At 36.1% G+C, this 24,952-nt stretch overlaps 1 protein-coding gene across 2 annotated transcripts in view; it reads left to right on the top strand.

The window, feature by feature from the left end:
- Positions 1-23,677, top strand: part of PPP1CB (protein phosphatase 1 catalytic subunit beta) — a 28,869-nt gene extending 5,192 nt beyond the window's left edge. For both annotated transcript variants that reach the window (XM_086869951.1, XM_023924565.2), the window contains exons 2-8: positions 7,556-7,687; positions 10,964-11,194; positions 11,543-11,647; positions 16,333-16,404; positions 19,488-19,639; positions 21,206-21,340; positions 21,971-23,677. In XM_086869951.1, coding sequence (XP_086726077.1) covers positions 7,556-7,687; positions 10,964-11,194; positions 11,543-11,647; positions 16,333-16,404; positions 19,488-19,639; positions 21,206-21,340; positions 21,971-22,075 — 932 coding nt within the window. In that variant the 3' untranslated portion in view covers positions 22,076-23,677. The remainder of the gene's footprint in view (positions 1-7,555; positions 7,688-10,963; positions 11,195-11,542; positions 11,648-16,332; positions 16,405-19,487; positions 19,640-21,205; positions 21,341-21,970) is intronic.
- The last annotated feature ends 1,275 nt before the right edge of the window (positions 23,678-24,952 follow it).

The following is a 24,952-nucleotide window of genomic DNA, read 5'->3' as shown; positions in this document are numbered from 1 at the left end:
AGATTTTTCCTAATTAGTTTTAAATAGTATAGAGCATAATGGTCAAATGTACTATGATCAGTAACATTTCTTATTTTGTTACTGTTTTAACTAAATAATATATACAGCCAGCCTGATGGTGTGGTATTATGATATGATTGTAGTTCATGCAGTTCCAAGCTGCAAGCTTCTGTAACTGATGCTGAAAAAGAGAGGCAGTTGCAGAGAAATAAAGTAGACGTCAGTGATCTGTTGCAAAACAATTTAAACAAACCATGAAGGTAGATCCTGAATAAACAAAAGTTATTACCTGGCTTGGTGTAAAATTACTAGATAATTTCCTGCTAGAAAAATAAACAAAAGTAACTTTAAAATGAGTTGCTTGCAAATGTTTGGTTTTTTTTGTTTTTTTTTTAATAGTCTTTAAAAAGAGGAAGAAAATAGGCCATTTTGGTATGTTTCTATGAGGGTTGGTATTGTATTAACCAGACAGAAGGGATAGACAAATGAAATTTGTTTCTGGGTTTGTACAGCAGTGCAGATGTCAGCCACTTCATCTTTAGCTTTTTAAGTTCATGACGAATGGAATGGTTGGCTTGAAAAACTGCGCTGAAGGCCAAGAGTCCAGCATCAGGCAGTGTGCTGGGGTTCTTCCTTCTGTCTGGTTGGTTGTCTGCTTGAAGGCTCCATGCTTCAGTAACTGTTTCATGTAGATACTCTGCAGCACAGGTTTTACTTGAATCATTCAATGTCTTGCTCACTGTACAGCCAAATCATAGTATAAAAGAAGAGAAACACTATTTTTATTTAAGATAACTGCAACTATAAAGTATTAAAATTTCTCTTAAATGCTCATTGCTTACTACCAAAGGTAGGTATGAAGCTTTTTTAAAAAAGAAAGAAACCTCACTGCTAAGCCATAGACTGTGGTAAAGGCAGCATGCTGTATTTGGCTGTAACTCACTGAGGTCAGATGTGCTACTAAGTGAAGGGGGGGTGTATAGGGGAATCCACTCTTAACTGGGCCTCTAAAGGTAATGGGTATCTGGTTTATAATCTGAACATAGAACTGAACCTTTTCTTGTGTCATTTGTCTTAGTATACTGACTAGGAGATCTTAGTTTCACAGTACCATCTTTTCTGGGTTTTGGGCAGGTATTTTGTATTTTTATTTTTTTTTAGCACCAAGCTTGATACAAAGCTTTTTCTGTATAACTGTATTGGTTAAGTGCCACAGAAAATGGTGTGCTGAAGTTACACCCAGCTTTTTTGTATCATAACTTCAGTAACTTTTCTCCTTAGTAGTTCTCAGAAGTTACTTCATAACTTAGCAATTCACCTTTGCCTTCCTTGAATTTTGGGAATTTTATTAGCACAGCTTTATGGGAAAAGAAAGTCATCCTTTGAGAAAGAAACTGAAATTCTTTGTTTCATGAAATTTTTATACTAGGTTCACTTTCCAACTAGACTAGAACTATTGCTGTATAATACAGCACTGTGAGAGGCTTCTACCTTTTGTTTTGCTGGTTGGTTCAGTTTTTGATTCAAGCATACTTAAGCAAACAGTAAATACATAACATGTGATCTTATCCTTCAGCATTGACTTCAACCATTCATGGAACCATGTATAATACTGAGTTACTGAGACATCAAATAATTTATAGAACTTCTGTGTAAGAAAGCAGGTGGTCCATGAAAAGCTGAAGGAATGGGTAAATGTTGCCTGTTTTCATGGGCTTACTGGAGTGTTCTCTGAAGCAATTTTACATAGTTGTTTCTAATAAAGCCTCTTCTCCACAAGTATTAATTTTGCTGGATAGTATGTATTTAAAGAATGTAAAATTCAAGTTTCGGTAGAACAACACCACTTCATTGTCAGGGGTTTTTTTCCACTTAAAGGCTTGGGCAGTCTTTTACACTGCAGTGGCTTTGTGCTTGATGTTAAATAAACCTGCTAAAATGAGTTCACAAGCAATCACTGTTCTTCATCAAAATACTTTATATCAAGGCCATCTAGGGAAGGCAATTTTAGAAACACTTTAAGGTTACTTTGATATAAAGGCACAGTTTTTCAGAGAAAAAGCTCCGTGGCAGACCAGTTATTCTATTTTTAGCGAAAAATTTGCGTGATGTACCCTAGGAAAGGTACAGGGGTTTGCTGGGTACACTGCAGAAGAGTATGTTCAGCGATATATTCTTGCTGAATTGAGCAAAGCTCTAACGGGTTCATTTATATTATTGTTGTCCACCAGTGTAACTTGTGAAAGAGACCTATTTTAAGCTTAGCTCTGTCACAGCAGTTCTGAAAATTTAAAACTTGTGTTGCTGGCTTAACTCTCTGTTTTGCTGCAAGGTAGGGAGTGGCTGCTTCTGGGTGGTGGCTGAACAAGTTAAATAAAAGAAAATATTGTGAGGGTGTAGAAATTCTGCTTTTAAAATTGAGAGTGACTTTTATAATCCAGTATAGGATTTTTGACTTAAACTCATGAAAACATGTCATTTGGTTTTAAAAAATACTGAGAGCAGATCACTTCAGAACGTATTTCCAAAAATGTGAGGACTGCTTGTTTTTTTTCCCAAGTCATAGGTAATGCCACCTTTAGCTTTCAAATCTGTTCTGCTCCTACTATTTACAGGCTGTTCAACATTTGCCAAGTACTCCAAAGTACTTTTACGCACAAAAAAACTGAGTTAAATGTTGGAGTTGTTCATCACCAATGATTAAACATCCCATAGAATGCTGAGGGGAATGTAAGCTCAAGGGAATTGCTTGTGTGCAATTTGTAAAATTGCATGTTTGCAGTCTTGTGTTGTAGTTTGGGAGTGTTTTTTAGATCTACTCTGGCAAAATTGATTTCTAAAGCCATAATTTCAGACATAAGCTTGTTTGGAACTACTGTGGAAAGAAGCAGAACCAGGTCCTTATTCTTAACTAGCCTTGTATCAAGTTCACAAAGGATGTATTCTTCAGCTTGGGGAACTATTTAGATTACATTTTTGATTTGTTGTATCTTTGTTCTAGGAAGAAAATACCAGTTCACTAATGCAGTTTACTGTGTGGCTACTGTGAGTCTACATAAATGCCTGTTTGCAAAAAAAAGCAGAGAGAATGGAAAGGAGCGTGCTTATTAGCAATAGTGCTGACCCAATTTTTCATGATACTAGGGAGAAGTCTCTGGGTTTTGATTTTATGATGAAACTGAGTGTTATGTCCAGTAAACGGGACAATGTGATCTCAGAAACTAGCACCGGGTAAATGCTTAGGGTCACTCTGCATACCACGGCTTACTTAGTAATTGAAGAAACTGTTAATGATGGTACAAATTGAGCAGCTTAGTTGCTTAGAGAGAGGCACACCAGAAGCAGTGTGACAGAACAGATTAAATACATTTTTTCCATTTCATGAAAGGCTTTGGAAAAAAGTGATGCAGTGGAACTTGGAACAGCCAATTATTGATCCACTTTCCTTTTCCTTCCCAGTACTGTCTTTCATAATCTACTACTCTCTGGCTTGACTTTGGAGAGATTTAAAAAAAAAATATTATTTTTTGCTGCAGTTTTTCTTACCTGCCACTGGGTAGCTCATGTCTTGGATTGCTAATTACTGTTACTGAACTTCTTAAGGTTGCTTAATTATTGTGTAGATGCAGAGATTATTCTAATATGAATTAGAGTAGCTTTTGGGTGACTGTAGGATCTGTTGTGCTAAAATAAGTCTTCGTGTTCAATGTATGTATCGCTTTTATTTCTTTTTATCCTGTGCTATGTCACTCTGCTTGAAGCTCAACTGGAGGCAAGTCTTGTTCTGTCAAAGCACTACGCATGTGAGTTTGTGTATTACAACAGGAAGTGCTGTCCCTATTGAAAGGCTAATTTATGTAAATCAAAGCTTGTTTACAGCATCTGCATTTTAAATTAAAGGGAATTAATTTACCTTTAATGTTGATATGGTATTTCTTTCCTAAGTAACTGAGAGCTGTTAAAAATTATGGTTTTCCCAATGTTCTTAAGGGCTGTCAGCTACAGATTTTGCTATGTGTGAAATTATGGCTTGAGTGGTTAGCTATAATAATTTGTAAATTAGTCTGAAAAACATCTCTTACACTCTCGATCTGATTCTTAGAACCTCCCCTTCAATCTGTTCTTGGGGATTTGACTTTTGAAAAACTAAATGCAGTATTGTTTACAATCCATACAAAGCTCAGCTGAGTTGAGGGAACTTGAACAAAATTCTAGTAATGTAAGCTGCTGAAATAGGTGCTTAGTCTTACTTTTGTACTTGTACCACAGCTGTGGGACATCTGTTCTGGATGACTAGTTGGCAGTATCTTTGTGAATCCAGTGAATTGCTAGGCCTGTCAGGGTCACAGGAGCCTCTCATTTCTCAATATGTAGTACCCTTGTTACTGATCAGGGAACTCTGGGAGAAAACTGTTTTTATCTTAACTAGTATTGATGATTATGCCTTATGGAAACCTCAGGCTTTGTATTATTTCAAATGTAACTGAACCTACGTGTTTACTCTGGAGCTGCAGTCTGTTTGGGTGGAGGGTGCTTTGCAAAGGTGTGATGGCTCAGATCTGCACCCCTCCCAAAGGACAGAAGTGACTGATCATTAGGTGCGTGCTGTCTCCTCTTCTGAGAGTGATAGACCTGTCAGAGTTGTAGAAGTGTCTGTTAGCCTGGAAAATCTGAAGTGAGGTAATGAGTTGCTTAGTTGATTTGTCTGTCGAGGGCTTGCAGCATTTAGGGGTCTACTACCGTTAGAAGTAAAGAACTACCATCAAGGCCCTGACTGGCAGTTAATTATGAAGTCGGGAGCTGCATGTTCTCTGTGTCCTCATTCTCATGAAAAAATCCAGAGCCACTCAAAGTATCAATCCCATAAAGCAAATGTTCCAGGTTTAAACTTCCGTGTGAGTTTCAAAGGGAGCTAAAGGCTGGTGTTGTAAGAAAAACTGATTGGATCCAAGTTGTTTTAAGTATTATGGGTGCCCTACTTGAACCGTTATCTCAGTTTTGGTCTCAGTGCTTGGTCTGGTGCTGCTTCTGGTAACATGAATGTTGTATATAGTGGGCTTTCCTGGGTTTGAGTTCCAAAACTAGGTTGGATATAATAAGTGTGCAGTTCCACTTCTTTGTTTCAATCTATATGAAATAGCATCATTCTGGTATTGCAAAACATCATGAAAGTTAAATACAAAAGAGAGTATCATTGCTTATGGTTAAAATAATGCACTATCTGTAGTGGGAAGACATGACTGGAAAGCTTATTGTGCTGCATGGTGCTTTGGTGTGACTTCGTTGCAAGCTATAGGTCAAAAATAGAGCAATCGTTTAATTAAAATTACAGACGTTTTACTATGAAGACTCTGCTTGTGTATAATGGCAGTTCATTGTGCCTCTCAAGAAGGCGTTCCAGGTCTCTGAAGGGGGATCTTTATAAGCTATTGGAACACAAGGATTTGAAATTAAGATTACTGGAACATGTTGATACCTTGCAAATTGGATAGTCAAATCCTGTGCAAAGCTGTCAAGCCTGAGTTTTTGTTTGGTTGGGGTTTTTGTTGGGTTGTTGTTGTTTGGTTCGGTTTTTTGCTAATAATGGGGCTGAAAATGTATCTGTAAGAACATCACTCATTTGTTTGAGGTGTGATGAAATGGAAGCCTGTAGGCATATATTGTTTGAAAGTCACATTGATTGTTTCTGATGTTTGCCTTTCTTCTGATATGTAAGTGAACATCTTAATTCATGAAGAATAATAACATGAGTGTTGCCAAAATGCTGTTTGCTTTTTCAAACAAATTAGCTTAAGTAGCAAGAGGAGTGTGACTTTGTAAATATCACCTTATATGATTCAGAGCATCACTTAAAGAAGTCCTGTATGACACAGCCTTCTTCTTGTGAGGTTCTAATGAGCTAAGTATTTCCAGTGTATCCTCAGCTTCAGATAGACTATTCCTCTTGCTCTTTTGGCACTCAAACTAGCTGTTGCAGGATCTAATTTCATATCTCTTCCCTGCTTTTGAAAACTGCTCGTCAGTTCTGTCTTTTCACATGTTCCTGTGACTGCTTCATAACCTCCACTTAACAAGTCTCTGGTGTTTATTAAAAAGAAGTATTTATAGGACAGTGTTGGCATGGTCATATGTACAATTACACTGGGACAAGTATGCAGTGATAATCAGAGCAGTGCATTTTGACTTTAACACTTCGGACTGTAGTACTAGGCTTTCCTAGTACTATAGTCCAAAGACCTACTGTTTTCCTTCACATCCTTTCTTCCCCATTGCACAGTGGAGATAATTCTAGATGTAATTATATAGACCTCCTCTATATAGTTAGTTTTCTAGGAACTAAGCAGAAATAAAAGGAAAAGGGAGGTTATCTTAATTTTAAAAAAATATATATATTTTTACAAGCTTACTTTTTTTTTGGAGATGGAAAGCAAGTGACATAGGAATTTGCTACATATGAAGAACTAGTTTTTGCTCTTCTGATCACAAATTTGTTAGACTAGCTGAAGTTGCAGCTAAAATTTTTATGGAGTAATGTCTTACTATGCATGAATTTGAAAGCACTTGGATTTGAGCTGCAGAAGTTTCATGTTACCTTCCCTTGTAGGTACAACCATGGTTTAATGCTGAATGTTGCTTTCATCTAAAGCAGATGGCAGGACAGGATGTTTGCCTGCTGTAGACACTGATAGATTCTGGCTTATTAATTTGAACTCTAAAATTTGGTTTATGCTGAGATGCAAGACTAAACTGGATCGACCAAAGTGCATTTATTCTATTTTGCTGCCTCATTAAAGACACACTAAAGCCTCTGACAGAGGAATCATACAGATACTTGTAGAAAGAAGCAGCTGCAGGTAAACTTGGCAGAGGATATTGCTTGGAGTGCAGTGGCATATAAATGCTTTTGATTTTATGCTAAATATAGGTCTAAGTACCTGACTTCCAGGTTTTGTGAATTCAATTTCATTCTAATTAGAATGTTCTTGGCTGTAAAGGTTTCAGTAATTTAAGAGCCATTATATATCAAAGTTTTGTCAAACTTTAGTAGTTTCAGTGTGATGTTCCTAATGTGGCAGTTTCAGTTTATCTAAACATAATCACGTCTATGATTTTTTTTCTTTGCATTTAACTAGTGCTGTTGAACTCGATTGTCCTAAAGAAGTTTACCTTGTGGTAATGTGGAAATGTTTTCAGGTTTTGTGTTCTCGAGATTTTTCTTGGCTCTTATGAATACTGTAGCATAAAGGAGTTGTTAAATTAAACATTTATTAAAATTGCCATTTATTCAGATATGGACAAAAACACAGGTTAAATTGTTCTCTTCTGAGACTTGATTCAACAGGAATGCATACGGATCTTTAAGCACAGATTACCACAGTATCGGAGATGAATTTTACAGTTCATTGGACAGCAGAATTCTAAGGTATTTGGTACATATGTAGAATGTGATGCTGTCTTTTTGTCAAATAAAGATTTTTAATATAGATCATCTGCATTTAGCTATTGCTGTATATCTCTGAGGTTGTAACCTTACCTGTTAAATATCCCATTTCAGTACGAGGATGTCGTCCTGGGAAGATTGTTCAGATGACCGAAGCAGAAGTTCGGGGCTTGTGCATAAAATCACGGGAAATATTTCTTAGCCAGCCTATTCTTCTGGAACTAGAGGCACCTCTGAAAATTTGTGGTATGTAAATTTGATATGTAGGTGTTTTAATCTAGTTCTATTCTGGGGGATTAGAAGAATACCAAGTCAGGCAAATGAGCTTGAGTTGGGATTAGAGGGAAGGTTTCAAAATCTTGAATGTAATTTTCAGATTTGATTGGATTAAGTGATGAAAAAGCACTTGGTACATTACTGATGCTCCTCACACTCTTTTGGAGCAAGTTTCTTTGGCAATAAGGGCTGCTTGTGCCGTCATCTAGTGCAAATTTTGCAGCCTGTTCTTGCTTGCACAGAGCTAGTGTTCTTCTGATTGCTATTTCAGAAAGCAGTGCTTTTAAAAGACCCAAATGTTGCAGTTGCTCACTTCAAAGCATAAACAAAACAAAGACCTTGTGAAATGAAACACTTGAAAAATTCAATGTCTTTCAGTTGAGAAAGTAAAATTAAATGCAGATTTAAATTAGGCTTAGCTGCCACGTAACAAATTCCTTGAGCTTTGCAGCATGTTTTAACAGACATCAGTATTACTGTGAAACACAAATAAAACGTGTGTTTTTACCTCATTAAGACTTTATAAAATGCTAGACTTTAGATAAAGTGTACTGTAACTACAAACTTGTAAAAAAAAGGCTTAAAAAGTATTGTAAATGCCAGATTGTAATCATCCTTCAACTTGCTTATTAACAACAGGCAGTGTCTCTGAAAGCATAAAATTCCTTGAAATAGATTAATATGTAATAATATTAAAGGGGAAACAATCTCTGTATTCATTACTACTTAGATTGTCAAACATGGATTAGCTTCTTCCTGGCAGATGCAATGTCTGCAGTGTTTCTTACATTAAGAGAGGATATTACCAATTAAAAAAACCCCAAACCCCAAAATAAAACAGGCATACCCACAAACAAACCACTAATGGCAAACTCATTTAAAAATGACTAATTGCTTGGTAGGGTAGGCAGGAAAAACCAGCCCAACTTGCCTAATGACATAAAGTTGAAGGTAAAATGCAACTTTCATCATGTGTTTTCTTTAGACTTTTCACTGTAGTGTAGTCTGATTGTATTCCTAGATGAAGAAAACATGGAAACTCGGGTAGTTCGTACATAAGTCAAGGTCTGCAAAGAATAATTGGCCTACTTCAAAGCTAGTTCCTCCTCTGCTTAGATCAAGGCAGTTCAAAGGACTGTTAAGTGTGCAGTAATAGGTGTAGCTAATGCACAGTTAAATAAAGCATTTGTTATCTTAAATCACTGTGTTACTCAAAACAGTGAAAGTCCCAGGAAGTGTCAGGTGTATCTAAATTCAATATTAGAACAATTGTCAAAGCTGCATTTAGATAAAAGTGAAATAAAGATGATTGCTTTCATCAAAAGCAAAATATGCAGCTGGTACTACTTTGAACTAGTACTTTTGTGTGTTCAGGCAATGCCTGAGGAACCGTAATAGGATTGTCTTGTCTTACAATCAAGTAAGTTCAAAATAAGAGCTACATCTTGAATGACTGTTTTTTAATGTAAGATGAAAGATGCTCTTATGTAAATGTCCATTTTAAAATAGATGTGGTTTTTAATGTAAATCTTTATATCTGGTAGACTTCAACTTGTGCTCACATGAAGCTGTATTTTAAAATGCTAAGTGTCCTGAATGGAATGGTGAATGCCTTAGTCCCTTTTTAAAATTGTTTCTATAAAATGTTTTTATCCATTAAGTGCATTTGTCCCTGAGGTGCACATGTGTAGCTGAAAGTAGTTATGGACAACACAATATTATTTTCTGTAGTGTGTTTACTTGGTAGTTAATTCTATTGGTGCTGGAGTCTGGGGTTTTGATAACATAATTCTGGAGTACTAGACTCAGCGCAGAAATGATTGAGGAGTCTTCTGCTTTCTTCAGGTTGTGATGTGGAGGCTTCCAAATATCAATTAGAAAACAAGTCATTCTTGTTGCAACATATGTGAAAGAGATTTTAGCCAGTGGAGCTTCAGATTGTGACTGAAATTAGGTAGTAGACTCTGATCACCTTATTAGAAGAAAATTAGAAAGGGATTCTTCTCCCCGAGTGGGAAATAGTTATGGGAGAATGCTGCCTCAAGGAGGAAGTATTGCAGTTTATATGGAAATTTTAAAGGAATAAAATATACCGTGTATTGTTCTTACCACTGTATGTTTTAAGAGTTGAACCAGAGAGCATACAGGTTTGTGAATTTATTTTTTTTTTAAGATGAACAATGTTGTGTGAGTTGTTCTTTTTTCTCTTTTCAGGCCATAGTAGCTCATGCTCTACTGGAGAATAACTTCTGAGCAAAGTCAGGATTTTGTCACTGAGCAAGCAGCAACAGTGAAAATACATTTTTGTAATGTAGTGCTTAGTGTACAGGACCAGGAGGTACTGAATCTAAATAGCATACAGCTTGTACTGAAGAGTTTTGGCTTATCTGTTTTGCATCCAGTCACTCTGGTAATGAGTTTTCCAGTCAGCTGGAATACATTGTATGTATGCTGCAAATTACTGTAGAACAGCTTTGGCATCTTCACTCATGTGGACAGCTTAGGGACAGTTCAGCTTTGGCTTTGCTGATGTGATACACTGTTGTGCTGTAAATGCCACAGATCTGTTCTGTGGAAAGCCTAGATGGTTTTAAAGTTGGCAGTGTGAAGAGTGACATGAAAGGTATTTTATCTAAGAACAAGCTGCAGGGTTGAGTATCTTTTAAGGGATGCTAGTCTTTGAGTCTCTATATTGCTTGTTACATATGTCCAAGGAGGAGTTAGTCTAAATGCTGGAGGATGGGATTCTTAATACAGCAATGTTATGGGAATTGACCTTTGAAGTAAGTGTACTTTGCCAGCACGAAGTACAGCTCAGTTTCTCTCCAGTTTGTTTGAATTCTTTACTGATCTGTTTTTGCAGTAAATAATGTGACTTTTTCGTGATACATTTGCTTCCTGGTCATATGCCTTCAATTAGAGGTTCTTTCTGACATTGTTTTAATTTAAATTAATTAAAGCTTGGCTAGAAAGCTTATGCTTTTTTGTGAAGGCTTTAATAGTTTTTGGGTTTCAGATTGGCTTCATACCTGACATAGCAGTTCTGCAGATATGTGAGTTACTTATATCCTGTGAGTACTTCAGCTTTAGTGGTTCTTACCTTTGTGATGCATATTGCCAATTTTTAAAGATAATATTAATGCTTTTTCTAGTATCACTGAATAAAAACTAATTAGCTGGCTTAAGTTCTTGATTTGTGTAAATCTTTATGTTGTTGCTAATCTCTGTAATTTTTTTTTCATTCAGGTGATATCCATGGTCAGTATACAGACTTGCTTCGATTATTTGAATATGGAGGATTCCCACCAGAAGCTAATTACCTTTTCCTTGGAGATTATGTAGACAGGGGCAAACAGTCTCTGGAAACAATTTGCTTATTACTGGCATATAAAATCAAGTACCCAGAAAACTTCTTTCTCCTAAGAGGAAATCATGAGTGTGCTAGTATCAATCGAATCTATGGATTTTATGATGAATGTAAGCAAAATCTATTACTTCTGAAAGACTACAACAGACTAATACTGTGTTTTGGAAGAACTTGTCATAGTGACTCTTGTATTGCAAGGGTTTCAATATTCTGTACCTGCTTTGAAACTTTCTAAAAATACTTTCCAAGCCAAGGTTAAAGTCGCTCTGGAGCATTACTGTTTTTTCTTCTGCTGTCCTTGAAATGCTATTGTAAGAGATTGAGACTTAAGTGTGCTAACAGAAGTAAAACCTTATGAAGACAGTTTGGTAACATTTTTGCTTAAGTGCTGATAAACATTACAGGTTGGTTTTAAAAAACTAGCTTTCTCTTCCTAATGTTACACACTGTTTTTGTAGGCAAGCGGAGATTTAACATTAAGCTTTGGAAGACCTTCACAGACTGTTTTAACTGTCTGCCCATTGCAGCCATTGTGGATGAGAAGATCTTCTGTTGTCATGGAGGTAAGCTGATGGCCGCTTTTGGAGGATGTATCTAAACTGGTTTTGGGTTAATGCTATACCAAATGGAGTGTGGCTGTGTATATCTGATATTTACATGGAGATATTTAACCTTGTGTTGTCTGTAAAGGTCATACTTTTCTGTGCACTTGTCAGTAGACATCATTCTTACCTAATATACATGGCCCTCTTGTGCCTGAGGGGGAAGTGCATCTCTGAGAATTCCCATCAGTGTATCCCTCTCTGAAGGTTACTTAATGCTAGAATTATTTGCCTACTATGCCACATGACTTGTTGCTGTTACTATAGATCCATGCATTGGCATCTCTAGTAGTGAAGAAAGGCTTTCACAAGTATATGGCTCTATATTCTTGGCCTCTAGCTGTTTCACTGCACTTTGGTGGGAGGGACCTCTGAGGTCACTCAGTCAAGCCTGCAGCTTGAAGCAAGGCATTTGTTAACACCATTCTGTGGATACCTATCCCAGTGCTGCCCTGTTGATGTACTGAAAAAAGTGTTTGGTATTGATCTGACTGAAGGCTGTGACTTGTCTGAATATTGGAACTTACTTGGGCGCTCTTTGTAGAACAAGCCTCACCATGATTTTACAGGCAATAATGCTTAACAGGTTTTCAGAAGCTTGCAGTGTCAAACAGTTGATGAGAATTTACATTACTTGTAGTAAGAGACATCCTGCCTTTTGCAGCTGTATTTGCAACTGCCTTCATTAATAAGCAACTAAAATGTCTTTCACTGGGTGATCCAGAAATGGTTTGGTAGATGTCACACCTCTGTTGCCAGCGAGATGGAAATTAGTGGAAATGAAAGCGCCGCAGAAACATCTAATTTGAACACCTCCATTTAGAATTAGAAACTGTGTCTGGCCCAGAGTTCCTGAGCAAACTCTTCCAGACTTCATGAGGTTATATTGATGGCTGCCATCCTGTCTTAATTAATAAATATTATATCCATTCAAGAGCTATGCCTATATGGAATGTGCTTTAAAAATGGTCTGGAGTATTCTTGCATCTTATATTGAAAGATTCTGCCTTCAGTGCCTGGTAGAATAAGCTATCAGGGTCTTACACATAACATGCTCGGAGATATTAAGTCCCTGTAAAAACATAGGTAATGCAGTAATATGCTTGGGTCTGCCAGTCTCTGGGTAACACTGACATGTCAAAAGACCTGTTTGCTTACAGCTCATCTTTTAATCTTGCTCTCAAGCCCTGTGGTGGTGTTCTCTTTTTTAAAGAACTGGTATCTATCTTACAAGCTAGATCTCACAGTTTTAAGAATGTGAGATATAAAGTCACTTCTGCACCTAGGTAGCCAAATATCAGTGGCTAAAAACCCATGTAATAAACTTGTCTCCAAAACAGCTCATGAAAGAATTGCTGTTTTACTATCAACATGCGTGTTTGAAATTTTTTTTATTTTTTTTTAAACAGAAAATTAATAGTAACAAAATACTGCAGTGTTTCAGGCAAACGTTTAAGATCAGGTGGAAGATAATCAAAGCAGCTTAGCAGGTAGAGCAGAATGCTCTGGCCAAACTATTACCTTTGTGTGGATGCATTTGAGACCTGAACTATGAAAAATAAGTCTCAAGACCTATTTTTCAAGAAAAATTAATTTCAAGTTTCATTGTTAAGGAGGGGGATGGCATGTGTGAATTAAATGTTTTTCTACTTTATTAAAACAAGAGCTTATTTTGTGCATAGTATGCTTTAAGGATCTTATGAAAAGCAGTATTTATTTACTTTGTTATTCATTGCTAATTACCCCTTAAATTCTATGGGCTTATTCTGTAACTGAAATTACTGCTGCTCTGAACTCATCTGCAGCTGTGAAACAAAGTGAAAAGATTACTGTTGTGCTGTGTGCTCCTAGTAAATGGAAGTGGACATTCAGCACAGAAATAAGTTGTGCCCGTTTTCCACTTTTCTCCAGTCCTATCCAAACTGCATTCGAGATATAATGAAGTAATGGACTTTCAACGCCTTTTCATGATGTTACTCTAATAAATACTGAGGCAGCAACACAAAACATTCAACTCTGCTGGAGGTTGAAGCTAGCATGTAGATATAAGGTAGGTGCCTTTTTTACTATATTGCGCATTTTTGCATAGTTTATTTTAAAAAGATTGTCCTCTGGGATATAATAAAACTTTGCAAAACCGCATAACATAGTAAAACAAAAGGCACCTAACTTCAACCCCAGTAGGCCATCTAGAATAGCTTAATATCTTGAGTCATCTCTTTTACCTAAACTTTTCTGGGCATCTGTTTTGAGTAATCCATCTTACAATATAACTCAAACTTCTCTTGCTATCCCTGTCTCTAAATGTCCATGCTACTGGAAGGATCTTTCATATTGTATCTTTTCCATCACCTCCCTCTCTTCCCACCTTCCTCATACATGTCATAATTAATCCTTTTTTTTTTTTAAACTGTCCTCTCAACTAGCTACTGACTTTGCTCTTATCTCACTTCATTAAAGCTTATTCCATAACCATTCCTGACCTCTCCCTTTCTCTCTGCATTGTATTCTGTACAGCATTGGTCCTCTTATCTGTGACACCACTGTCTAGCTCTATTCTTCAGAGAATTTACATAATTAGTTTCAAGTTTCTATAAATGGAATTCCATACTGTAGTGTCCTATTTGATGGAATACATTGGTCTTATCACACTGGATTTAAGCTCCAAGATGGGATTTGTGTTTATACAGTAAAATACTGTATTTGTGTAATATTTTCAGGCTCTGCAATTCTGTTTTTCTTGTGACATTGATGACAATGAGCTGGATGTTGATGTTTAATTCTACTTGATTTACATAATGTTTAAAGATTACACTATAAAAATTAGTACCTATCACACTTACTTTACCAATTCCACCCAGTCAGAGAGTAGACTCATCAAATTTGATGAGTCTGTCAGGAGTAATGACAATTCTTTGTTTCCCTTAGGGGAAAGGTGGTCTTATGCTTCAAAAAATAGTATACTGAAAGATATTTTTTCTGTGTTTAGCTGTTGTGACAAGACAACTTACTTGTGTAGTTAGTACACTGTAGATTTAAGCAATCACTTCAGTGGTGGCAGCTTTACAGTGAGCTTTAGCATTCTTATATCCTTCATTTAACACTGATCATGTAGGATTTTTCTCTGTAAGTATGAATTTGAGACATTATCCTTAAGACATTTATTTTTGTGCAAGGTGAGTTATGAAAATGTTTGGGAAAAGAAATGGTTACAAAGAAGTCTACAAAACTTCTGCAGGCAATTCTGTAAGGTTTTGCTATTTTACAGTAATGTAAAGTACCGCAAAAATGGACAGCCACAGGGTTGAGACATGGTTTGTAATTACATTTCCCTTTAAAGAATTGTGTAGTGCTTTGAGTTGGAAGAAATCTTAAAACTCAGCTAGTTCCAATGACCCTGCTGTGGGCAAGGAACCTTCCACTAGGCCAGGATGCTCAGTCCTGTCCAGCCTGGCCTTGAACACTTCCAGGGATTAAGGATAAATTTTGTGTGCAACCTAAAATGCTGAAAGCTGTAACTTCATAGAAAGTAACCAACTGGTTGTGCTTATTTCACTGAGATGAAATTGCCCATTACAATCTCTGGGTGTGGTACTGAGTGCTAATGTAATGGGTGTGCAAATAGATCAGATATGGGGAAGTGGTAGATATGTCAAAGTTTAAAAGCTGATGTCTAATTGAATTTGTATTATTGTTGCTATATTGTTGTGTTTATATATTTGATTTATACCCCCTTTAAGTAGTGTACTGTCAGATTTCTGCCATCCTTTACAACTTCAAGGCAACAGTGTGAAAACAACTTTAGCAAGCTGATAATGATGGAAGGCTTTTACCATAAGACTGCTTCAATAAAAATAATCTGAAATCTTCATACTTGAAGAAGAGTTCAAGTCTGTATCAAATGTTTTGGTTCCTGTCAAATATCATTGTTCTGGTAACATACAGACTGCCACTGTGCAAACTCTGATGTTAGCTGAAATTATTTTACACAGAGAAATGAAATGCAAAATGACCTTTCCAGTGATAGCTTTCTTCTGTCCTGTTCAGAGTTCTGGACTGAGTCAAATTCATATGGTTTGTTAATATGAAATGTATTTCATCACAAATTAGGTCTTAATGTTCTATTTTCAAATTTGCAGCTATCCTAATTAGATACCTTGGCCTAAATAATTTAAGACACTTAGGACCCTTATTTAAGGGCATGTTAAGATACTAGAGCATCTAGCAGGCTCTCTTTTGTGCCTGTATGCCTCAAGCAGAGGAGCTTAGGATGTAAACTCCTTAAAGGGTGCTGTGTCTGTACTAAGTGATTTTTTTTTTTTTTTTTTTTTTTTTTTTTTTTTGAGTAACCAAAGTACTGTGATTTTATAATTGACTTAAACAGCTGAGCTACGGTAGATGACAACCTCAACTTTCAACCATGGCTGAAAGAATGGTAATGAGAAACCCCTTGGTAATTTCACTTGCATTATTCTCTATCCCTCTATTCAGCAACTTAATTGTCTCATAGCAGAATGCCTTTTGTTTATGTTGCAGTGGAAACAGTGGATGCTGTGTGCCTTTGAACCTCAAATCTTGTATTCTCTGGACCCCTTTCCACAGGTAAAATGCGTATATGAGTCACTTGTTTTCTTGTACTTTTACAGGACTGTCTCCAGATCTCCAGTCAATGGAGCAGATCCGGAGAATTATGAGACCTACAGATGTTCCTGACACAGGTGAGTGACATGGAATTTACTCTTAATCTTAGCATTTAATCTTAATGATTCAACAGGTTTGATTAATTTCTGTGCAAGCAGTATAGTTGATTTAATGCAATCTCTGTTCACAGTACAGTATTCCTTGCTGCCTGTAGAGGATATGAGCCTTATTCCTCATGATGGCTGTGTTATCTGATATGTTAAAGACTGTTGTATGTGTTGTTGGGTTTTTTTATACATGTTTTTTGATACATTATTCACAAGTTCCCCTTAAAATATCTTAGAAATCTAATGAAAGATAAAGGAAACTGAAGAACTAGTTCCCCTTGTCTTGGTTAGTCACACGTAAGCCTTCTATTTTATCAAGGAACATAACTGTTCAAAGTTAAACAGTACAACAAAGTTAAATTTCCTGTGTGTTTAATTATTCGAGCTTCTCTATTTGTCTCCTTCCTCATTAAATTTGAAAAATACAACTCTTACTTCAGTTGGAATTTTGACTGCATCTATCAATGTACTAGCTGTGAAACTTTCTTCTAATAGGTTATTGTTCTGTTTATAAATGTTGGATGCAAATTGCTAGTGCTTTTTTACAATGTTCTTTTGAATGGTTTAATCAGTCTTGCTCAGTGTCTCATTTATTACTTTTTATGCTAGTGGATTGAAAAGACTTGAGCAATACAATGGGATAGTTTTTGAAGCGTTGATTTCAACAGTGGTGTGAAGTTAACTTTCAGAGGAGATAGAAGATCTAAGCCCTTTTTTTGAACATAAGTTACAATTAAACTTTGAAGTAGAAGAATTCTGTTTCCAGTAATGTTCCTTAATACTGATGCGTGGGAGTAATTCAGGGACTAATGTTAATATATCTACTGTCCCTTTACCAACACCACTTCTGTGCAGGCCAGTATATACACTCCTGACACTAAGATGCATTATAGACTGGTGAGTGTTTCTGTAGTATAAATTACTACACTGTTTGTCCTTTTATGCTGTTTATTCATTTAATGCATAACCAAATAAATGTCAGCACAAACATCTTTGCATATATCAGCATTCCCATAAACGATGGTTTTATTCAGCAGGCAAATAATATTGCTTGAGCTACCCCCACTTCAGGAATGCCGTTACAGAACGTAGTTTTTGTTTCCATGAACACTCCACTAAAATAATCTCTCTTCTTAGTGCCTTTTAAAAATAAGTATGGAGATTTTTTTGTAAAAGGTTTTTGTTTTGTTTAGTGTTTTGTACTGTTAATTTTGCTTTCAGGAGCAATAGCTGTGTATGTACTCTCAGACCTAAAATGAAATGTCTCATCAGAGGCGTGGGTGCTTTGGTACAGTCACAAAGGTCTTCCATCTTTTGAACATATTTAAGGAAATTGGTTGTACATAATGGAAGTTAATCTTATAGAAAATTAAAAATAAACGGAGGTAGTCTCACTTCCATGAGAGTTTCAAGTTCTTCAAAGCTGTGCCTTTGTGGAGAAGTGTCACTTGGGGAATGTTTGTGTTGATGCAGAAGTTTTGGTAGATGATCATGTGGCAGTGCTAGGATTAGATAATTATGATGGCTTCTTCTAGCCTGATGAAAAAAGCCTTTGCAAGTTCAGCTGCAATTTGAAGACCTCTTAAGACAGATTTGCCTATTGTTCTATATGACCCTAAAGATTTTTTTTGGTTTTGGAGAGAGAATAGAAGAGGAAGCACTTGCTAGACAGCAGAGACAAGCAGGTTCTGTCACTTGCTGGAAATTCATGGTAAGAAGCCATTAGGGATTGCAGGGCAATTATTGTTTTGAAAAACAAAGTTACTCAATATAGAATTAAGTTTTAGTATAGTTAATTTTAGTCATGCACTCTCTGTATTCAGTAGTTTATTTCTAGATAGAAATATTACCTAAAATACAGTTGTACTTGTTTTGTTCTTTCTCATCTAAAAACAAATAAAATTTTAGCCTGTTGTTAGAGGGGAGCACTGTTCTGGCACCGAGGATGATTTGATAAATGTATATAAATATAAAATGGTGTAGTTGCACAATAGGTTTCAGACATTGGTTTGCTTGATTACATCTTGAAGGATCTGTTGTTTATGAAATAACATCTTCAATATTTTGTTTAGCAAGTACCCAAGTGTAAATGTAAATCAAACTTCTGAATGGCAGATGAAGGAGCCTGCTGGCATATCTTTCAGATTGTGAAACAATGCTGTTAAGTATTTATATGCCTATGGGTCATCACAGGTAAAGAAAGTACAATTTAATGGAAAGCTATGAAATGTCTTTCAAACATCTGAGGGTTTGTTTGTGTTGTATTTGGATTGGCCCGATTCATTCTCATGTTAATATTTATGGAAAGTTCTATAAGTGAAAAGGCATTGCAGTTGATCTAGAGAAGTCTTTTTTAACACCCAGCGTTAACTCTAGAGTTAGCTGACCTTTTGTTGGCAGCAAAAGACAAATCTTGACCAGTGCTAAAATGCCAGAGTGGCTTATTGTTCTAGCTTAGATTCCAGACTGGCTGTCATGGGGCTTTTTGAAATAGTCAACAGGGGTCCAAGCAAATTGATAGTGCTATGTGAAATGATATATCAGTGTTTTGATGTGTTACATTTTGATGTAGTCATCTAAGGTTCCTCATGAGTGGTGGCAAAGAATCAAAGCTGTTTGTGTTCAGAAACTGAAGTACAAATTTACTTGCTGCATTTATGACTGGCCTTGCATAGGACTTAAACTTACTGCAGTTTTCAAAGCTTTCTTGGTGATCTGTGAAATTGATGGTTGCCTTTTAGTACACTTGCACTTTAATATTTTTAAACTCCTCAAATGTTCAATGTAAACACACTGAATATTACAATAAAATATTATTTCAGAGAACTATTTGACTCTGACTCTTTGCATCTCAAAGCATTTTTAGTGGTGGGGGGAACAATCTCCAGATTTACAGACTGTACACTTTGTCTGAGTTGCAGTTAAAGTATTGTTACATTTGTTGTTAAAGCTTAATTTCTTTAGGAGAGTTGCTCTGGTAATTACGATAGCTCTGTTTTACATCATAAAATACCTCCTACGACTGGCATTTTCACTTGTATTATCTTTTGAAGGTTTGCTCTGTGACCTGCTGTGGTCTGACCCGGACAAAGATGTGCAAGGTTGGGGTGAAAATGATCGTGGGGTCTCTTTCACTTTTGGTGCTGATGTAGTCAGTAAATTTCTGAATCGTCATGATCTGGATTTGATCTGTCGAGCTCATCAGGTATGAATTTTACTGCTTTCACTTCTTAAAACCTCTTGTTCCTTATCAGTAGTGTGTATTTGGAACTTAATTTTCTCTGTATTATTTCCAGAGAAAAAAAATCTTTCAAATAAAGGGCCTATAAAGGTTGTATCCTTCTGTTGACTTATGTTGAACTGTGTCTAATGTCAGTGGAGTGGAATACTAACACTGGATTTATCCATTGATCTCTTCCTTTTGTACTGTCTGTTAAATGTTAGACTGAAGTGTGTGAACATCAGAGGTAAAGTCTCCAGGCTTAAAAGGGCAGGGTGACTTAAATTTGAGACTTACACTTATGTTTGAGTTATTCAGTTTCAGTAGTAGATAATTCCCTGGTAGTTCTGGCTTAAACTAGCTCTGCTTTGCTTCATGGAAATATTAAATGCATTTTGACTATCTCTAAAACAAGTCTGTACATAAAAGCTTTCACTGTAGCCAGTATTTTGGTTCAGCTATCTAGAGTACTTTGACATGGATTGTTTTTCTTTCAGCACATTTAACTCAGGCTGTTTTTGCACTGTCAATCTTTAGCATGCTTTTTTATTAGGTTACTTAAAGCAAGAGTGCTAGTTAGGTGGACCTCAGGTTTCAATTTCCTGTATGATGTTTCAGTTTCACTGTTTAGTCAATTTTGGAAATTCCCTCCTGTTGTGAAACAAAAATAGGCTCTTTATTCTGTGTCACTGTTAGGCTTGGGTAGATTATTAGAACACTTAAAATTTTTTCTTTGTAATTTTACTGCTAAAACATTAGAGAAGTATTGATTTTTGACATGTAGCATTGACATGCTAACTGGATTTTCTAACTGCTGATCAAGATTGATGCCAATTTTCTTTCAATTCTTCAATTGATGCTTATTTCCTATATTCATATAGTTGATTCAGTTCATTATAAAAGACAGATGAAATCTTATAAAAGATCATGATAATTGCACCAAAGTAAGCAGTTGGGTGTACTAGCTTACTGTATTGTAACATGAAGCTTTTACTTTGGGAAAGAGGGAACATTCTTAGCTGATGCATCATCAGTAGTATACTTGCATGATTTTAAAGGTGCATTATGCTCTTAGGCAAGATCTGGTAGAATCACTCTTTTTTTTTATAATTTTGATGCTCTAAAATCATCTGCACTTGTTTGTGCAATCAACACCAATTTAAGCAAAACTTAATTGTTTCAAGTTGCTGTGAAGGTGGTATCCAGACCTTGTGTGCTCCCAACTAATTAAGTCAAACATCTATATTCTATATATTAAGCATAAAATGCTGGGAATGCCTTACACTGGCAGTGTATAATTGGACTTCAGCTATGAAAATATTAAACAGTCCAGCTGATGTGTGTTTAACATTTGAAGTGTCAGACATGGGGTATGCTACCTGGCCTGGTATTCAGTGTCAGGTAAGACGAAATGAGTGAACTTGTCGTGTCTGAAAGTCAAGACCTTTTTGATGAAGTATCTTTCTAATATTAAGTCCAGTTTGCCTCAAGATTTTTTTTTTCCTTCAAGATTTCTTACATAAGCTGTTTTGATTTCTCTGGTATTGACAGGTGGTTGAGGATGGATATGAGTTCTTTGCTAAACGGCAATTGGTCACCCTGTTCTCAGCTCCAAATTATTGTGGAGAGTTTGACAATGCAGGGGGCATGATGAGTGTGGACGAAACCCTGATGTGCTCTTTTCAGGTATGGTATATTTGTGCATCAAGATGGCTATAGTTGTTGGGCTGTATGGACCACATTAGTGTTCCTGTTGATGTGCTGGTGGTTAATATAAAGCAATGTTCTTGGGCTACAGAGAGGACTGCACAGTAGGCTGGCATTTGTGGGCAACTGGAACTGCAAACCAACTGTTCTCTGGAAAACTTGGATTTGATGTTTTCCAAACTATTGCATATTAAGTTATTCATTCTATTCAAATGCTCATTTCAAAATTTAAAGTTTAATTGGGTGATTTTTTAATTTTTTTTTTCATATCTAGTGATTGGAGTACACAGTTATGCGAACTGATGGTTATAAGGACCCTTTTAATATGGTTATAAGGGACCCTTTGATCAAATATTACTCCCTGTTCCTTCCTGGATGTGTTTTTAGCTCCTTTTCTTTCTCCTACTCCACTTCAACGTAGTGGAGTAATTAGTTACTGTTATTGTTGCATGTAGAACTAAGAAATTTGTAGAGTTGCAATGTGATTTCTGCTCCACCACCACCCTCATCCCTCTTGTTCCTGCTGAGAAAGGTTTCATGTAGGCTTAACAGTATTTGAAATGTTCTTAATTGTTGCTGACTCAAAGGAACTTCTTTATTTTCTCTAAGATATTGAAACCATCTGAAAAGAAAGCCAAGTACCAGTATGGTGGACTGAATTCTGGGCGTCCAGTCACTCCACCTCGCACAGCTAATCCACCGAAGAAGAGGTGAAGAAAGGAAATAATGTAGAAAACACCATCAGATTGTCAAGGACAAAACTCCATATTACAGTATATAAGTGTGCACTGTAAAACCATCCAGCCATTTGACACCCTTTATGATGTCACACGTTTAAATTAAAGAGACGGGTAAAGGATCTTTATTAATTTTTTTCTAGTAGAAAGATGTACGACACTGTATTGTAACAAGTATAGCTCCAAGTTCTAATAGCCAGCATAGAGAGAAAGAAAAATTAGGAAAAAACTATTTCAACTACACACTCACATTTACCACGGTTTTTAAAGTTGACCAACATCCCAGTTAAAACTTGGTGTAATAGTTAAACCAGATGAGAGCATGATGTTCCATTAGTGTAATGTGGTCTTATTGTTGCTTGATTGCTTTTACTTTGGTTATTTTGTAGCTAGAATGATGCGAATATGGTATCTAGTCTTATTTCCTGGCTCTTTGAAGTTGATATGAGGAAGGGTCTTTCTAGAACAGCCACTGATCTCTTACCCTCCCCTTAATCCCGTTTCTTCATCATAACGCAGTGTGCCCCATTATAATGCAAAGTTTATAGTAATGATTAAATGGCAAACTGAGTACCAAATGCCCAGACTGGACAGCTTGGCAGCCAACATACATCAGGACAGAAAAACCTGTCCTGACCTTTTAACTTAAACTGCCACACAATGAATTTGTGCACTACACTATTTTAAATTATTGACATTACACTGTGCGATGGCACTTCATTTAACTTAGATAGGACAAAAATGGTATTGCCTATTAGTTGGTAACTTAAGTTGTACCTTGGCTTTAGTTTTATTAGCATGAAACACCTTTGGCATGCTTAGCTTCCAGTTAACTTCCTACCTGCATCAAAATTCATCTTACATAGTTCCACAGAACATGAAGATCTTTATTTGCTAAGCCTTTGAAAGCTGACATTCTGTTTCAGAAGAGGGTATGTTTAAATGGATGTTCTATATACAGTACATGGTGAGCTGAAAATGCTACAGGAATGTCCAACCTTATAGTAAGGCTTACATCACTAAAGAGTCTATCATTTGGATTTTCATGATCAAATTTCATATACTATTGTATAGATTTCTGCTTTGTAGTGTACTATAGTAGCAATAATTTCTGTACGTGATCAAGAGTTACGCAGTATTTTTTTCAGGTCTCTCCTTTATTAAAAGAGTTAACATTGGCAAATGGCAAGATAGAGAGAAGATACAAAATATATAATAGGATAAATGAAAGGCACAGATTTGTGATGCTTTAGGATGCAATACTTACTGGACACAAGTACAAAAGCTTTTACTGAATACTGCAAATTAGTAAGATTCTTTGGCGGAAGGCTGCAGATTTATACCATTCTAAATGCGCATCAGTAGATGTAAAACTCTTGACTTCAGTATTGTCTTTGAAAATATTAAATTGATGATTCTAGTAACTTATGTTTTATGAACTGGCACATTATATAATGCAAGAGATATATTGATTTCTGACACAGTGAGCAAGTTCTTTAAAATGGATTTAAGTCTCTTTTCTAATTCCATTTTGTTTTAAATGTAGTTTTTTTTCATTTAGTAAAAGTTGTCTAATTCATTTGAATGAAGTCTGACTGGTTATTTTAACATACCTGACTGTTACTCAAAACACATGGTGTTGGTTGTTTTCAAAAAAAAGGAAATCTTACAATATATCTGTTACTGATTAATACTGGGTTGGTCTGTGGTTTTGAACAATGATTTATTTTACCCCACTTTGAAGGAAACACCAGTTTCAATGCTTAGAATAAAATGTTGATTTCTTTTGATGTTGTTCAAAGACACTTGTTTTTGAAAGTCAGTGATGAGAGCTCTTGTGAGAGTAACTGCAGTTTGTGACAAGGTAATTAATGAAATCTAATCTGTAAGTATTGATATGGTAACTTCCTGCTCTAATTCATTGCTTACTTGAGGTTTACTTGCAAGTTTTGAAAATGGTGGGTTTTACCAAGTGCCAGCCTCTGTGTTACCAAACATCTGGATTAACACTTTTCCATTTTCTCTTTAGTTTCTGGTACAATGTCTTCTGTATCATAAAATGTCCAGGTGTAAAGCTGTATGTTATGTGAGTACCTAACATGCTTGCTTGTGTTACAGATGCTATGTCAAAAGAAAATAAAGTCTTCGGGCCTTCTGTGTCCTAAAGAAATAGGAAATTTTTAGTTTATTTAATGGCACTAGTAAGCTACATTGGGTGCTGGTATTCTGAAGAATTGCTGTTTTTATGTAGCAGCAGTCTTTTGGAAATTATTTGAATGCTCTTTTGATTTCTGGAGAGTTGGGATGTCCACTGACATCCCTTGTCATCTTTATGGTGGAAAACACACATGATGTAGTAATCTTACCTCTACAGGTATGTCTGATATTCCATACTAAAAACAAGCCTGATATATAATAGAATTTGCCACTTAAGCTTACATTTACAGTTAGTATAGCTCTCTATTTTTAGTATCGTCCATTCTGAGAGAAGTAGAAAAGATAACCTCAGTCTAATTCTACTCAGATAAAATTAACTTTCTTCCACAAATTGCTAGTGGACTAATGGCTAATTATTCTTTTTCACATAAACATCTTGTCTGTACAAGCCTTAAATACTGTTAAATAGTGTGTGTAGTATGCTGGGAATAAACAGGAGGATTCTCAGATGGGTTGTTGAGAGGCATATAAAACATTACATCATTTGAGATGCATTTTTGCACGCTCACCCCCTACACCTTTATCTGACAGTAATATTCATGTTTATAGTAGTGTACACATGGCACACAACCTCTTATCTTGTTCCTTTCTGGTTGATGGACATTTTGAATTTTCCAAATACTGATTTAAAGTATGC

Source organism: Cyanistes caeruleus, chromosome 2, assembly GCF_971803275.1.
Source record: "Cyanistes caeruleus chromosome 2, bCyaCae1.hap1.1, whole genome shotgun sequence".
Lineage (NCBI taxonomy): Eukaryota > Metazoa > Chordata > Aves > Passeriformes > Paridae > Cyanistes > Cyanistes caeruleus.
This window is presented reverse-complemented; position numbering and strand designations above follow the sequence as displayed.